Raw genomic sequence first — 18,249 nt, 5'->3', positions numbered from 1 at the left:
CTCACAGTCCCCACGTCAGTTTACAATCCTGTTGTAAACACAGTTCACAGTCAACTTAGGTCCACTCTCTGAGTACAGCGAACTGTCCAACCAGCTCTTCACTCATCAGGATGTAAAACCTGTCTTTCCTTGGAGCAACAGCTGTTTCTGGAAGGTTTTAGCTCTTTCACCTATTCTCAACTCTAGGTGGTGCTGAAGGGCAACTAACTGGAAGGCCAATGTTTATTCAGCCAATCAGGCACTCTCCACTTAAGCCTTGTCAGCTGATTGGTCTGGTGGGTTGGTCTATTCAAATAGTCCCAATAAACCGCTCTTGACTGCCCCCATGAAGCATCCTCACATGCTCATTCTTTGGTCTTCTTACCACATCAGCTTCAGCCTCTTCTATCCTGGATGGTTTAAATCTGGGCTTCCTGCTACTCAGTAACTCACCCCTCACCACATTTTGCCTGTGAAATCAATAGTCCTGACTTAATCATCCCTCGATCTCCAAATAATTGATGTCATTTCTAATTTTTTTGAGTCTTATTTAAGTCTTAAAACAATTGCATGCAAATGAGCTCAGAGACCATAGTGCCCTGAAGATCTTAGCTATTAAGAATCTCACATCACATTCTGTGTCCATGAAACTGTGTTTTTTCATACACACATTTTCCAGTTTTTGATAGCAAATGTTCTTTCTCTGCTGCTTTAAGCCATCAAACTATTCACATAAAAATGAAGTATCACCGTACTTTTTTTTACAATGTGATTTAAATCTTTATATGTTCATTTTCTGTCCCAAACCGCTAAAATTCATCTGACAACTATGTTTCTTTATGCAGGTTTAGCAGAATTTATTAAACTAAAATTATTTTCCTACTTCTTTCAGGCATTAAACTGTTTTCATCTATAAAAGAAGCAATACCTTATATCCCTTACTAGTTGGTATAACATTTCTTTACAAAAAAATACTTTTTTCCCCCTAATCCCCTTTAAAACTAAACTGCCCCATACAAAAAACCAAAACATTGAAGGAAAGGTAGCTTAAAGGCATTATGGTACCTTACTATAAGAATATGTACAACACAAATAGAAGGTAATTTGCAAAGGCAGATACCAGCACCTTAGGAGTGGAGAAATCAAGAAGAACCTCATGGAGGACATAGCACTTCAGCAGATCTTGAGGTGAACTTGAACTTGGGGGTCCAAGAGTGGAACGAGAGCATTCCAAGCACAGGAGAGATGAGAGAAGGGAAATGAGTTAATATCTGCAGAGGGCTTTGAAAATTTTCAAATGCTGTATAAATGTTAATCATTGTCAATATTATTATTAACAACAAAATGACCTTTTTTGCTGGGCCATAGCCTGTGGGATTGAGCATTGTGTAACAAGACTTAGCTCTGCCTCACTTAAATCCAATTCAAACATATATCAAGAAATCATCCTTGTGGTATCATCGGTGCTCACTCTTTGAGAATGAAGGACTGGGGCAGCTAGGTGGCGCAGTGGTTAGAGCACCGGCCCTGGATTCAGGAGGACCTGAGTTCAAATGCGGCCTCAGACACATAACACTTACTAGCTGTGTGACCCTGGGTAAGTCACTTAATCCCATGGCCTAGTCAAAAAAAAAAAAAAAGAAAATGAAGGAGAAACAACAACAGTAGGAAAGCTAGGAAAGGACCAGGCTGTGAAGAAACTTGAATGCCAAATTCTGGGGTTTATCTTTGCACGTAGAGTTTATGGAAGACGTGATGTGGTCACACTGGTGCTGTAGAAAAATCATTATGTCATCAGAGTGAAAGAGGGAGTGGGGAGGAGGGAGGCTTGAGGCAAAGGGTCCAGTAGAAAGCTATTGTAATAGTCTGAGAGTTGGTGGTATTCTGAACGAAGGTGGGTGGGGGAATGGAGAGGAGGGGACAGAACTGAGAGATGTTGTGCAGTGGGGAGCAGGGGACCTCGTAATCAGAACCCAAGATCTCATGTCAGTGGAAATGGGGGAAGAGGGAAAGGAGAGCTGGACTGACCTACATTGTGAGTGGTGGGAATTTCCTAAAGATCCTACAGCCTATATATCCGGTGGGGCTGAAACCTGGATCATCTGACTTTGTAAGAATCTGGATAATCTTTCCTCCACATCAAGCCTCCTCCCCTCAAATGGTTGTTTGGGGTCAGGGAGACCTGAGTTCAAATCCTGCCTCATACATTTACCTAGGTATGTGACCTTGGGCAAATCACTTGACAGTTTCCTCATCTGTAAAATGGGGAGATTAACAACAGCTACTTCACAGGTAAGTTTGTAAAGACCAAATGAGTTGATGCATGTAAAATGCTTTGTAAACTGGAAAGCATACACACACCTATATATATGTACACACATACATACATGCATACATACATACATATATACACACACACACACACATATGTATATGGAGAGAGAGAAAGTGCTATTATTATTGTTATTTTTGCTATTATTACTTAGGACCTGTCTCTGGGTTCTGAGAGGGGGTGGTGGTGGGAGAAGGTTTTGCCTTTACTCATTTGCTGACCCCCAGGATTTGTGTGCCATGACGCGTGGTAGCTGTGGGCAGTATTCAGATGCAAGAGCCCTGCGCAGTGTGGGTTGAACCTGCTGCCCTCCAGCCGGGCATGTCTAGAAGGAAGGCACGGGTTAATCTAATTGGGGCTGGCACCTGTCGAGGCGGCTTCTTGCCTGTAAGAGTCTTCTTCTAATCCCTCCCGGAGCTCCCTGAGCCATGAATGACTGTTTGTTCTCTCCTGGACCCCTTAGATGAAGAACATATGTCAGAGCAAGAGGAATGTGCACTTTGACCTTCGGCCACGCTTCTATTTGGGCCCCCACCGGGGAGTGACTTTCACTTATAAAAAAGGGGCCTCTTTTCTTTGCTGACACTTTTGGTAGTGAATTAACCAGGCTGTGCCCGCCCTATCCACCATGTGCCACAATAAGAAAAGATGCCAGAGACTTCTTCCTGGGCTTGGAATATGAGTCTATGTGTAAAAACACCCCCCCCCCCATGGATATATATACACACACATGCATATGCATGCACACATAGACACATACACATGCATATGCATATACAAATAGGCCTCTGTGTACCATGTATCATTAGTAAGCAAGCATTTATTAAACGTTTACTATGCATCATTCAATATCTATATAACTTGATATACATTCAAGATAAATACAGAAAAGATGGAAGATAGCCAAAAGAAGTCTTAGGCACATATTCTTTCTCTATATTGACATTTATCCCTATATCTGTATCGGTATCTATATACACGTCTATACATGTAGCCGTATGATCTCTATCTACATGTCTTTACCTGTATTTATGTCTCTATTGATGCATACTTATATTCATAGCACCTATATCCATAGACTCTCTCCATCTCATATCTCTGTCTCATCTATGTCTATTTTACGTCTATATCTGTGTCTACATGGTTGTGTATATCTCTAACTCTATATTATCTCTCTGTATCTAGTGTGTATCTTGTCCATATCTATGCTTTTATCTATGTTGGCATTGACAGTGATGTTGATATATATATTTGATTACATCCTTTATAGTTTGCTTTTGTTTTCTTTGCTAGGAAAAGTAATATTTATTTTAGAAAGGAAAAAATGATTAATAGGGTTTTGAAAATAAGGTAAGGAGATAAAAAGAAAGCACCTAGTTGCCATCAATGAGTTCAGATTACTGGGCCTGGATGAACCGTATCCCAAGATGCAGTTAATTAATGGATATGATTGCTTTTTTAATAATTAATTAATTTATTTTTAGTTTTCCACATTCACTTCCATAAGATTTGGAGTTTTAAATTTTCTCCCCTTCTCTCTCCTCCCCCCTCCCCAAGACTGCATGCAATCTAATATAGGCTCTACTTATACATTCAATGTTAAGCATGTTTTCACATTAGTCATGATGTAAAGAAGAATTAGAAGTAATGGGAGAAATGATGAGAAAGAAGAAACAAAAAAAAACAACAAAAGAAAAGGAGAGTGAATAGTATGCTTCCATCTGCATTCAGGCTTCATAGTTCTTTCTCTGGATGTGGACGCATTTTCCATCATGAGTCTTTTGGAGTTGTCTTAAATCCTTCTGTTGCTGAAAAGAGCTAAGTCTATCAAAGTCAGTCATTGCACAATGTGGCTTTTACTGTGTATAATGTTCTCCTGGTTCTGCTCATTTCACTCAGCATCGGTCCATACAAGTCTTTCCAGGTTTTTCTGAAGTCTGCCTGCTCATCATTTCTTATAGCACAATAGTATTCCATTATATTCTTATACCACAACTTGTTCAGCCATTCTGTTGATAGACATCCCCTCAATTTCCAATTCTTTGCCACCACACAGATCCCTTTATTCCAAATCTATTAGTCTTTCCATTTCAGGCTTTGGACTAATTAATCTCTACTTGCCTGGTCCTCAAAAACCATATTTCTATTAATACTGATTTTGTCAGAATTATTCTTGCACCTGAGACAATGTCAGCTGAGGATATGATGTTAATCTCTACCTGTTTTAAAACAACTATGCCCTGATACCACTCCTGCTGCCCTACTTGGTAAGGTTTCCATTGTCTTTCTTTCTGACCATTAACCACATTCGTCAGAACAATTTTATCTTGTTTTGGTGAGTTCTTTTAGCCTCAGAAGGCAAAATCAGGAGCAGTGAGTGGGTCAAAGCTGCAAAGAGGCAAATTTAACCAAACCAAACCAAACAGCATTAAGAAGTACTTTCTAACAGTGAGAGTCTCCCAATGTGGATTTAGCTACTTTGGGAGGTGGTGAGCTCCCCAATATGGGGGGGCTCTCACCGAGAAACTGGAGGACCACTTGACAGAAATCTTGTTGGGAGGATTCTTAAATTTAAGTGTGGGCTGGATGGCCTTAGAAATTCCTTCCAACTTGGAGATTTTGTGATTCTTTGATATCTAATTTTGATTTTGATTTTGAATAAAGACTTCAGTATTGATTTGACCGTGACATTTTTAATTAATGTCATTTAAAAGAAAAACAAATGTATTAAAACTTAACATTGAGTATCAAGTCAACTAATTAAAATTCATTCATAGCTATTTTCATTTTAATTAACTAACTGCAATGCACAAAATACCGCAGTAAATTTTCATAGCTCTCACTGAGATCCCAATGGGATTCCTTTCTTTGTCCATTCATACTCTTTGTATATGGGTAGGAATTAGTGTGCCCTCCTTCTGGTCCTATTCTTGCTACTTCTCATTATTTTTCTTCCAATTTTTTTTTTTTGTATTCCTCATCCTTGTTGGTCTTAATAACATTCTAGTGTCTCGTTATTTAAAGTATGATAGCAAGTCACTTAACATCCCAGGTTCTTTTGCCAGCTATATAGTTGGAATACATAGCTTCTGTAGTGATTTCCAATGCTGTGTCAGTGATCTCATGAATAATCTCAGGCAAGTCTTAGGGCCTCGGTTTCCCCAACTGTAAAACAAAATAGCTGAACTAGATGGTCTTCGTGTTTTCTTCTAGTTCTATAAGTAATCTTGGGCAAATCATTGAACCTCCCAAGACCTCAGTTTTCTCACATGTTAAATGAAAGTTCGCCTTCTAATGTCCATTATCCTAGGACTTTGTGATCCTGTTATTTAGACAACTCTCTGCCTCCTCTTCTCCCATCCCTTCTGGCCTCTCTGGCTTCCTTAGAGTCTCAGCTGAAGCCCTACTTTCTTCAAACCTTTCCCAGTTCTTAGTTTGACTGCCTTGGCCGCTGAGACATCTCCAATTTATCTTTGATGTAGCTTGTTTGTACGTGGTTGTGTGTTTGTCTGTCTCCACTGGCTCTCCACCATTTAATTTGAAGGCTTCTACCTATTGTTGCCAGCCGGAGCAATTTGACTTGTTTCCTCAAAATTGTTTGAACTCACGCTCTTTGGTTATCATTGAAAATGAGTATTTTTAAAGTCATTATTAGCAATTTTTGTTTCCTTTATTGAAAATGGTCAGCTTAAGTACTTTAACCATTCAACTGTTATATGTTGGGAATGAAATCTGTGGTTTTTTCCATTATTCCTTATGATTTTTAATCCTTTGTATTTGCCACAAATATTCTCCCAATCCGTCCTTTTTATTTTTAACTATATTTCATTGTGCTTTTTATCTTAATGAAATCAAGTGCATCTATCTTGTTGCTAATAATCACTTCTACTTGTTGAATAGGAAAAAAAAGTCATCTTGTTTATTTCTTTCAGTAATAAAAAAGCACTTCCTGGGTCCCCTTATTTTTTGGTCCATCCAATCCTTTCTTAATTTTTGTTTCTGCTTTTCATTTCATATTTGGCATAGTGCCTTCAAACAATTTCCTGCTGCTGACGTTGTTGAAATTTTTAATGCAGTTTTTAAAACCTGGAAATCATTTCCCCATATTTATTCTTTTATTCTATACCTCATGTTATTTGCCTTTCCCATTTATCCCCCACTTCTCCAACTCCTACCTGTTTATTTACCAGTGATTTTACTGACATATCTTTTCTGAATATTATCTCTCCTCTTTTCCTTCTCCAACCAAATAGTTTGAATATTCAAATACTATTGTACTCCATAACATAAAACAAAAGAAACTGAGATTTTGCATTAATTGTCAGTTCAATGAACGAATTATTTTGAATTCCTCCACCATCATATGCAAAAGCAAATGAGCTATGATAGGAAAACTAAAAGAAAACAGCACTCACTGAAGAAAACCTTAGTGTAGCTCAGGATGAAGAACACAATACAGTGTAATATAGTACACATTTATTAAGTGCCTACTATATGCCAGGCACTGTGCTAAGCTCTGGGGATAGAAATAAGAAAAAAGAAAGACAATCGTTGTCCTCAAGTAGCTTGCAATCTAATGGGAGGGAGGACAAGACGGAAAAATAAACTGAAAAGGGAGTGAGGGAAAGGTACTTGACACAGGGCATGATGGTGGTGGTGTTGAAACCAGGCATTACAGCTGGTGGGAAATGCAGAGTTAGCAAGGCTTATGAGCCCTCATTAAAGGGAGGCTTGACAAGGAGGTTTTTGCCCTCCAATCAGAGGGGCAGAGGCAACTGAAGGTGTGGAAAAGATGTAAATACCAAAGCTGAAGGAGGGATTGATTGTATAATAAAACCTCCTGTGCTTTCAGAAGCCTACCCTGGAATGTGTTAGGGAAGAGAGGGATGGAGGAAACCATCTCAGAAAATATTAAATTGGGAGTGGGCAACGTGTGGCCTTTAGGAGAAAAGTGCTGTGTGCAGATCTCCACTTCTCAGGAAGATGGTTTGGGAAGATTGGACCCTCCCTGGGCCGTGTTCTTTGCTGAGCAGGGAAACTCAGAGCACTGGGTTGAGAGTCAGTGTATCTGGGTTCTGTTCCCAGGTTCTGCTAGTATCACCTAGGCAAATCATTTTGAGGACCTTGAGTCTTACTTTGCTCAACTGCAGAATGAAGGGGCAGAAGCAGATGGTTGCTAAGGTTCCTTCTAGCTCTGACTGCAATTCTATGGAAAGCCAAGCTCAGGTCCATGGAGAGTGGGTGTCAGACCCCAGATTCACACCTGGGCTGTGAACCTCTGCATCTGCTGCTCTTGTTTGCTGAGTCCCTGGGCCTTAGTTTCTTCTTTTGCAAAGTAAGTAAGTTAGACTAGAGGAGCTCTGAAGTCTTTTCCGCGTCTAGGCCTATACTTCTAGCATTCATTTGTTTTTCAATTTTCCATCTTTTTAGTGTCGTGGATTATGGAAATCTCTTAATACAGCTGGAAAGACATCTTGGAATACTGTTTTAAACATATAAAATGGGATGCATAGGATTACAAAGGAAATCAATCCTGTTGAAATGGTTATCAGCATGTTACAAAAAAACCCAAAACAAAACAAAAACCAAGTTCATGGAGGCCAGGTTGAAAGTCCTAATATGGTGCTCCACTGTGTATCCCTTTGTGGCTCTCTGTCCTTTCATTCTCTCTCTCTTACAAGTCATTTCTTTGCTTTCTGGAACCTTTCTAAGGCTCTGACGGTAGTTTCTTAAGGAAGAAAATGTGCTAGTATGAGCATATGAACTCAAAGGCAAGAAGAAGAGACAAGTGGAATTGTCTGTGGATTTGCTAGGAGGGCTGCTGAGGTCTTTCCCATCAGCAGGAGGAAGAGGAAATACTGGTGAGGTCACATGTTAAGAATTTTCAGGTTTTCAGCATTGGAGCCTGGTTGTCTTTTGTCTCCATTTGTAGTGAAGGGGTGTGGGAAGGGGGAGGACAGTTACCTTGATAATCAGGGAGTTATCTGTTCACCCACATCCCAAGTGACTGAAGGCGATAGAGAAGAGAGCCTGCAATGTAACCAAGTGCATTCTTGTATGGCTCAGAGAGGGAAAAAATCAGCAGCATTTAAAAAAAAAAGTCCTTATCAGCACAGAGCTTCACAGAGACCTCCAATATGGTGGTGATGACATCTGCTTGCATTTGCACCAGCCATGGATGAAAAGACAGCCACAATTACCAGCTGCTCATCCGGGTGCCCAGTCCTTGTTAATCATGGGAATTATATGTGTGAATCCCCAGGAAGACTGCTGGTGGGCAAAAATACCTCCCCTGATACTGTCTAAATGGATAAGTTGCAGAACGTGAATATTCCCATAGTACTGTATATGGCAACCTGGGCAATTGAATATGGAATGCTGATGACATTTTAAAATGACAGAAATCTGGGAGGAAATTGCTAACACAGCGGATGATGGTTCTCAGGACCCAAGGAGATCTGCAAGCTCAGAACATTGGGTTGATTCTGATGTGATAAAACTTAATAGGTATTAATGTAAAGACATATACTGAAGTTCAAAAAAGCTGTCTTCATCGAGGCAGAATGGTGGGAGATAGTATTAGAAGTAACTTGTCTGAAAAAAATCTGGAGATTTAAATAGACTGAAAGCTCATTAAGAGTTAATGGTATGGTACAGCATTCAAAACACTTGACAACAGGGTTAGGATATAGGATACAAAAAACCATGTTGACAGATTAGAATATTGTGATGAATCTGATGAAATGAAATGTGGGCAGAATCACTGTAAAGTCATATTTGAGTCCACAGCTAGAAGACTGAATAGGCATGGTCAGGTTTCTGTTTAGCTGAAAATGGTCTGAGGATTTCAGTGGCTTGTAATCTGGACATGAGACAACACTGAAGTTGAGAGGCAGAAAAGGATGATGGGATCTTGGGTTACTGAGAGAGACTCTGTTAAGGAATAAGGAAATGATTGTCCCATTGCCCTCTGTTCTGGTCAGATCTCACAGGAAGCATGGCGCTCTGCTTTGGGAGCCACAGTTTGGGAAAACAACATTGAGAAGCTGGAGGATATCCTCCAGGTGGCCGCCAGAATGGAAATGGATTGTTGTCCATGCAAAGTGAGGACCTGCAAAGGAACTGAGCATGTTTATCCTAAAGAAAAGGCCCTGAGACACCATGATTGCTGCCTTTAAGTATTTGAAGGTCTTTCATGTGAGAGAGGAATTAGTCTTATCTTCTTAGATTCTCATTCATTTTTTCCCAAGTGCCTTGAAAAATAGGCAAGTGCCCATCTGGAGACCAACATAAAAATCTAGGATTAGCGTGATAAAGTAGACCAACACTCAGTGGGTGTGGGTTCAATAATAGCAGCTGATAACTAGTATCTTTGTGACCTTGGGTAAGTCACTTAAAATCCCTGGGCCTTAATTTCCTTATCTGAAAGAGGTTTGGAATATATGGCCACTGAAGTCCCTTACTCCTCTGGCTCTAAGAGTCTTTGAATGGAACTGAAAATTCTGATGGTAAGATACAAGCATCATATTAACATTATTAGCAACATTCTTTTTATAGTTAATCCAAGGCTTGATTGCAGTATGATAAATATGCCAGGTCATTTATGTTAGAGAAAGTGTCTCTGGAATTTTATGTTTACAAAAGGAAAAAAAGCTCCACCCCCCCACTCCATCTCTCTCTCTTCCTTTCCCCTTCCCCAACCCCACGTAGCCCAGTTCATTGATCATTTATGTTTGAGAAGCAGGGCGTAGAGAGCAAAGAGTCCTGGATGTGGGAGTTCATATCGGGATTGTAGAACTTTCTCTCTTTCCAACTAATTGTATGCTCTTGGGTAAGTCCATTGAGTTCTCTGCTCTAGAAACTTTCCTCATCTGGAATAATCCTGCCATTCTTTATATTTCACCAATTTCCCTCTCTTCCACCACTTTCATTTGTTATTTGTTATTCTCCTTCATAGGACTGAGTTTTAGAAAGAGATTGAGTAATGTTAAAACTGTAAAGTATACATTTACTGTTGATGTATATTTTCATGGGGAACATACTTGGAAAAGGTTTTATTGATGCGTCAGTTATTCCTGGGAGCTCCGCCATCATGATATACGTAAGTTGCTATGGTTAAAGTGGTTTTGAAAGAACCTCAGGAACTTTGGCATGATGGGGAAGGAGATGTGGGCTTCAAGGGGAAGAAGTGCAGTGCCTCCTCCCCACCCCCAGCAGAATATGAATTGATGTTAAAAAAAAAAGGATTTCAGCATGCGTTGAAGGAAATCAGAAGGAGAAGGTGAAGAGGCATTGTTTCACAAGTGTTCTAGATGGGTGATCTAGAAAAGTTTCATTGTACTATAAAAATACCAATTTAGTGATCATCACTTTTACTTAATTATTTTTGCCCTGTGTGGGTGGAGAGAGTTCTTACCCAGATGAAATCACAGATCCTTGACATATTGATGCATGTCTTGGGTTGCGGTCTGCACTGTTGGACAGAATGTCCTCACTGGTGAGATCATGGGTCCATTGGAGTGTGGAAACATTCATGTATGCCCTGACTTTGGTGACAGTTTTCAGTTTCATGCCAGATTACCTGGACCCAGTTGATGCTGTTACCTGGATCATGAATTTAAGGTGCTTTGCTAAAATCAATGTGAATTACTGTTATTGTTATTATCAGTGGGGTTGATACAGGAAGATCAGGTCTACTTGGCGATCAAAGCCTTGGGTGGCTATCATACCTTGGTTACTCATTTCCCCAGGCAGCCTAGCCAAGCTGGAAGAGATATAGGGTCTGTGATTCCTTCCCATGCTCAGGGTAGAACTATTCCCACAAAGCAGGCTGAGGAAATTCTTAGAAGGCAAGGTCTTCTTTAACTATCTTTTCTGGGTCAAAGTCATTGCTCTTCTTATCATTATGGAAAAATATGAAGCCCTCAGGTTCTCCCAAAGCCTTCCATATAGTTACACACATTTTTCCTAAGGGCGATTACTGTGGTCTAGCAAAGGTCTTCATGACAAAGCATTTAATTGTCTCTCTTGCTGCCAGGGAAGATGAGCTATAGGCAGGCAGCAAAGTCAGACAGGTTGGCTTTACTTAGGTAAGTGTTTGGGGAGATACAGCTGTCCATCACTGATATCAAGCATGGAGCCATTCAGTTGACATTTATAGACCTGTTTAGTGGGCTCCATTCCTTTTTATGATAATTTAATATTTTATGATGCGTACAAAGTAATGTTTTGTGATGAGATAGCTAATTTTCTTCAAAAATGATCATTGTAAGAATTAGAAATGGCCAATTTGTCTCCACATGACCAGTGTTTATGGAGTTCCAAACATGTACATAGCAGTCTGCTAGAGAGTTCTTGAATTGGCCAACATGGAGGAAATACAGTATTCTACCCTTGGAGTACCTTCTAAGAGGAATGAGACAAGTTCCCAAATAACTCAACCTCTTAGAGTCAGCACAGGTTATGGTGAAGAGTGAGACCACTTGGTAGGGTAAGGGATCTATCATTCTGCTTGGATTCAAGAAAACCTACATAAAAGAGAGATGATGGTGGTGATGATGATGATTGATGGATTTAGAATCAAAGGGCTGTTTTGAATTTCAGATCTCCCACTTGCTATCTACATCACCTTATTATTCCCATTTTACAGAGGAGAAAATTTAGCCTCAGAAAAGTTGTGACTTCCCCAGGGGTCACAATCTCTTCAGACCTGTTTCCTCCTCTATAAAATGAGGGAGGTGAGGTGGAAGATCTCTAAGTTTCCATGCAGGGAGTATTGGATAAGGTCACTAGGGATGGTTAGCCTAGAGAAGAGGAAATTTGGTGTTTGGCAAAAACATGGAGTAATTCTATCTGTCTATAACAGCTCTGTCTACCTGTATTTACCTGATGTATGAGGAGCTGTTGGAGGAACTAGAGATGCTTAGGCTGGAGATGAGAAGACGTAGGCAGGACATGAGGTTGGAAGGAATACTATGTAGAAGAGTTAGGCTTTTCCTCTTTGCCCCCAAATCACAGCATTGGGTGGAATTTAAAAGAGGGAAATTTAGGTTTAATGCCAGGAAAAACTTTTTTTATTGACGTTCTCAACTACCCCAAAGTACAATGGGTTAACCTGAGACTCAACCAGCATGCTGTCATGCTAAGTCTGGATGTCCACTTCTCAAGTATGTCATAGGGAGAAGTGGCTGCTGAAGCCTCTTCCAGCCATGAAATTAAGTGTTTCCTTACAACCTATTCTTAAGTATGTATGTGTGTATGTATGTAGATATATTTAATGTCTAGGTTAACTTGCTGTCTGCCTTGTTTATAACATATGTGTATTTGTAGGCTTAGGAGAAGGGACCAGAATGGAGGAAGATATTGAAGATGTATGAATGTAAAGCATTGAAGCATCAAGATCATGGAGGGTGGGAGGGAATTAAGGTTATTGGAGAAGAGGTTGCCTTTCACTGGAAGGCTTTCTCCCTGAGGTTCAAGGAAAAGAGGAGAGGTGAGGGCCCTGTGAGAATTATAGCAGGGGGTAGGGAGCTGAGATGCTCTCTGTCTTCTCAATGAAATAGTAGACAAGAGCATCCTGACAGTGAGGGGAGAAGGGGTGGAGTTGGGGTCTTGAGAGAAGTTTGAAAAGCCATGGTGGAAGCATGTTAGTGAGCCAATTGAAGAAGAGAAAAGGGGCAGCCATGAACTAGTTCGGACTAGGAAGTCCTCTAGAGATCCCAGCAACACAGGTTTGTGATATTCTCTCTAGTAACATTTAGTGACCTAAGAATAGGCGTGACTTTCCTCACCTCTACTACTTAAAACCCCCTGATTTCTTCAAAGCTTATCCTGATCCACCCAATTATGCAGATATAGTCTTAGCCAGGGACACTGCTAACTTTTATGCTCAGCCTGTCTGAGGGAAGAGCTCATAGTCACAGGGTGAGAGCTGTCTAAGAAGTGCTGTGTGATCTCCACCTGCAGGGACAGGCTTACCAACCACATCACCCCAAGTCAATGATGGATAGAATAGCAGGTGGCATGGATAAGGCAGTGTTATAGATAAAGGCTATAGGTTAGTCCCAGTGGGAGATGAAAGAGCCATAATATTCCACTGCAAGCTTACCAACTACAGTATCCCTAATAGATGATAACTAATAGTACTGGTAGACTGTATTTTTGTTGACCTTGAGTACAGCTATCTAATTTTTTTTTGTTTTTTTAAATTTAAAAAAAATTTTTTTTCTATATGCTTTTGAGTTGAAAATTTTTTCTCCCTTTTTCTCCCCCCCACCCTCCCCAAGACGGCACACAATCTGACATAGGCTTTACATTTACATACCCATTAAACATATTTTCACATTAGTGAAGTTGTAAGTAAAAATTAAAACCAATAGGAGGAACCATCAGAAAGATGAAACAAAATTCAACTTAAGGTAAAAATAAGTGAGAGTGATTCGACTTCCATAGTTCTTTCTTTGGATGTGGACAGCATTTTCCATCCCGAGGCCTCTGGAGATGTCTTAGATCCTCATAATGCTGAGAAGGGTTCAGTTTAACATTCTTAGTCATTGCATAACGTGGCTGCTATTGTATACAAAGTCCTCTTGGTTCTGCTCACTTCACTCAGCATCAGACCATATAAGTCTTCCCAGGTTTTTCTGAGGTCAGCCTGTTCATCATTTCTTATAGAACAATAGTATTCCATTACATTCATATACCACAACTTGCTCAGCCATTCCCCAATGGATGGGCATCCTCTCAATTTCCAATTCTTTGCCACCACAAAAAGAGCTGCTATGAATATTTTTGTACATGTGGGTCCTTTTCCGATTTGTTTGATCTCTTTGGGATATAGAGTATAGCTATCTAATTGAAGAATTGATGGATTAGAGATTTGATTGAGGAGACTGAGAGTTATCAAAGTGAAGTGGTCCCAAAGATTTGATGTCAATCAAGGGATGGGCTTAGCAGAAGACAGGACAATAGTATTATCAGAAGAGACCTGTAACTCTGTTATATCACAGGTGTGAGATTCAACTCCATATATGTGCACTAACCCCATGTCTTCCTTGTGTGTGCTCTCCTCCTGTACATGCAGATACCCTGGCTGTGTGTGCTCCTTGTTTGTATATACCTCACATGTGATCCCTTTAGGTCCACTTTTCCCACTGAGGGCATGTTTATTTATTGAAGAATAAGCTCAGTGTTTATAGGGGAGAATGTTCTGTTGTTACTTTTATTGCTATACTATTTCAATGCCTTTTCTGGGAACTAGCTATAATCTCTGGTTCACTAGTAAAAGTAAACACATCAGTAGGGGCTTGTGAACTGTGGTTTGGAGAGGATTCTGACCCACAACATACCTGGAACCTAGGATAGCATTTTTCTCAAGCGTAGGGAAGAGCTGTCACCAATTTACTTAACAGATTAAATAAATGAATTTTGTAGTAGAATTTTAAGCTCAGTGGAGTAAGGGACTGTGTTTTATTTTTGTATCCCCATGACCTAATATGGGGTCTTGCTTCTAGTAGATACTTAATAGATGTTTGCTGAATTTCAGGGAATGGAGGAGAGGGAGGGAGAGAGAGAGAGATAGGGAGGAAGGGAAGGAAGGAGAGAGAGAGAGAGAGAGAGAGAGAGAGAGAAGAGAGAGAGAGAGAGAGAGAGAGAGAGAGAGAGAGAGAGAGAGAGAGGGTCCTAGAATGATGAGAGAAGGTGGTAGACCATCCAGGAGGTAAGTCAGGGACAGAAAGAAGGATGGACACGAGCAGAAAGGTTAGTAAGCCTCTGCAAAGCAGGGTTTTAGAAGCGGCAGGAGCATCTTGGCCCTACCCCTAGGCCTTTTGACATTGGGCCCAAGGGCATTTTATCAAGTTACCTTTCAATGCCAATAAACACATTAAGAATTATGGAACTCTTTCCCAATTTTCAAGTTGAATTGGCAGCATTTGCTACAGAAAATAATCACTCTGCCTGCCCAAGGACTGGAGCTATAGACTGTTTTCACTGGTCAGTAATAAAGCTCACTAATTGAAGGTTAATTCCTTCTTGGTTACTGAATTTTGGAAGTTGATATGTCCTTGGTTTGTGAGGCTGCCTTCCGGAGACAGAGGGCTGTGTTAAAGGGAGACCCAGTATACCCCTGGGTTCTTCTACCCATTGGGCTCAGTAATGGTGGCTAGTATCTTTTGACTTTGTTTTTTATTATGGCATTTCTTTGAAGAAAAAAGTCTACCTTAAGGAAAGATGCACTTACCTCATAGGGAGCAGCTCAGCCTTGAGATACCCCGCCCCAGCAATACCTCAGTTATCACGTCTGGTAACTGAGATAGGAGGATTAGGAATTTAGGACGAAGGCCTCAGTGCTTCTTTTCCTTTTGGGACATCATCCTAAAAGAATGTTCTGGTTGACCCTACATACCATACCTTGTACATTTATAGAGTTATAATGAAGAGGAGTCATAGGTCCAACAGATTGATTTATGAGCTCTGGGTTTCTTTGAGCAGTTGTGGTCAGATGCAGGGGCCAATGACGTTGTTGCACAGTTGGTTTATTTTTTGTGCTTTATTCTTGAAGGTCTTTGAGTTCTTAGAAGGAAAATGATTATCTTAATTCCTTTGGCAAAGTTATTGATTCTCTGTAGGACAGCTCCACTCATTGGTTGCCTAGGATTTTCCATTTGTGTGCTCCACTAAGTCTCAGATTGCATTGGTGTGGTCTGTTCCCTTGTCTGGGACCAAGGGCGTAATGGGCATGCCTTTAATCCTGTGCAGTTTTATTCCTCTCCCTTATCTCCCTAATAGAAGATGCACTCAGCATGCGAGAGGCCTTTCCAATAAGCATTTATTAAGCACCTGCTATGTGCCAGGCTCTGTGCTAAGTACTAATCTTACAAAGAATGACAAAACACGACAAAATTAAGTGAGCAAACAAACAACGAGGACAAATCATTCCTTGCTTCCTCTAGTTACATAGTGTGATGGAGAAGAAAGAAGGCTGAATTTTGGAATCACAAGACCCAGGTTCAAATCCCACCTTTTTTCTCCAATCACAGTTTTTTTTTTCAGTCACACAGTTACTATCTGTGTGACTTTGGGACCACTTCATTTTGATAACTCTCAGTCTCCTCATCTGTAAAATGGGGGGGTCAGGTTCTGTGGCTTCTCCAGTCCCTTCCAGCTTCTGATCTATGACCCCTCGATGGATTAAATCTAGATATGTTGTATATGAGAAGCAGGGTGGTGTACTAGATAGAGCACTGACCTAAATTTCGGGAATATCTGGATTTTGAACATAATTTCCTTTATAATTTCCTCCCTTCACACCCTGCAAAATTTTTAAAAATTTGATTTGTTTATTTGATCTCTCTTAAAAAACATTGTAGTCTTTAAACAACAATGTTGTGTAAGCAGTTGCTGTCATTACAGGAACAAAAAATATCTCATATTGTAGATGGAAGTACTGGTGTCACCTTCTGCAAAAACCTGGATTTTCACTATCGTTCTTTAATCTTCTCATTAACTAGTTTGTCCTAAAATCCTGGACTTTGGTATTTCGACATGTGTTCTGCACTTCCTTGTGGTCCATGATTCTTTTTCCTTCACTCAACTGATTAATTGGGAAGCTGTGTACTTTAGGGGGTAAAGAGCTGGACTGGGAGTCTGGAATTCCATTCAATTTAACAAATAGGTTTTAAGTATTTACTCGGTGTACTATGCTAAAAACTGGGGATATATATATTAAAACAAGAGATTTCCTTCTCCCAATGAGATTAAATCATATTAAGGGGAGACAACATATACCCAAGAAAATAAATACAAAGTAATGCAAAATAATTTCAAGAGGTAGAAAAGCTAATAGTGGATGAGAAAGGGAGAGAAAGGAACAACTATTTATTAAGCGCCTACTATGTTCCAGCCACTGTACTAGTACTTTACAAACTTCATTTGATCCTCACACCAACACTGGGAGGAATGTGCTATTATTATCCCAACTTTACATTTGAGGAAACAAAGGCATCACAGAGATTAAATGCCTTGCTGAGGGTAACACAGCTAGTATCTGAGGCGAGACTTGAACCCAGGTCTTCCTGACTCCAAGTCCGGTGCTGTATCCACTGAGCCTGCTCATGCATATGCTCCATGACATTAGAGCCACCTCTCTGGTTCTCAAGTATCTCTCTAAGACTTATCCACTGAGCTGCAGATATTGTTGGGCAGAAGTCCCAAAACAATGAAGTATGCACCTTTGATGTATTTGGGTAAAGGTTAATGTGTAACCTATTTAGCCCAAAGAGTAGTATTTGTCTGAGGGTACTAATTGAACCTATTTTTAACTGCTCTTTTAAAAGAAAGTTAATAATGTGTGCTTTTTATTTTATCCCATCTATTTCTGCTATACAGTTATCAAAGTAATACAAAGAGTGGTCTCACTTCTGTGATGTTCATCTATTACTGCACCCTTGGAATTCACAAGTGTTCATGTATGCTTTTCTTAGACATATGAAAGACCAGAATAAGAAAGTGGCCAACCTTAAACACAACCAACAACTGGAAAAAAAGAAGAATGCCCAGTTATTGGAAGAAGTGCGAAGGAGGGAGGATAACATGGCGGACAACTCCCAGCACTTACAGGTAAGCTTGTGCATCGATTCCCAAAATTCACCGGAGGATCTTTTGCCCTTGGATGTTGCCATGACGGCGTCAAAGATACCCAGAACTGTGCGTCATTGAATCTCATTCTCTGGAAACCAGCATGTGTACAATGTGATCCCATTAAGGGTAATTTCAAAATGGTGCTGAGAAAAACAAAAATATGAAAACCTAACACCATTGATGACCCCATCATCTGGGTTCATTTGTGTCTCCTCAGGGTAGAAGGTGTGCACTGTTACCTCTGTGTGCCAATTTGGTATCGCATCTACCTTAATCAGATGTAATGGAAAACAGAAATG

General features: G+C 40.2%; 1 protein-coding gene across 6 annotated transcripts in view; it reads left to right on the top strand.

Annotated features, from left to right (window-relative positions):
- The window catches only part of ERC2 (ELKS/RAB6-interacting/CAST family member 2), a 1,023,879-nt gene that overhangs the window by 464,784 nt on the left and 540,846 nt on the right, over positions 1-18,249 (top strand). For all 6 annotated transcript variants that reach the window (XM_020970639.2, XM_078152062.1, XM_078152065.1 and 3 more), the window contains one exon: positions 17,794-17,929. In XM_020970639.2, coding sequence (XP_020826298.1) covers positions 17,794-17,929 — 136 coding nt within the window. The remainder of the gene's footprint in view (positions 1-17,793; positions 17,930-18,249) is intronic.

The sequence above is a fragment of the Phascolarctos cinereus genome, unplaced genomic scaffold (genome assembly GCF_003287225.1).
Source record: "Phascolarctos cinereus isolate Bilbo 61053 unplaced genomic scaffold, phaCin_HiC Scaffold_4;HRSCAF=312, whole genome shotgun sequence".
Taxonomy (NCBI): Eukaryota; Metazoa; Chordata; class Mammalia; order Diprotodontia; family Phascolarctidae; genus Phascolarctos; species Phascolarctos cinereus.
Note: the sequence above shows the minus strand (reverse complement) of the source record. Positions and strands in the feature narration are given on the sequence as shown.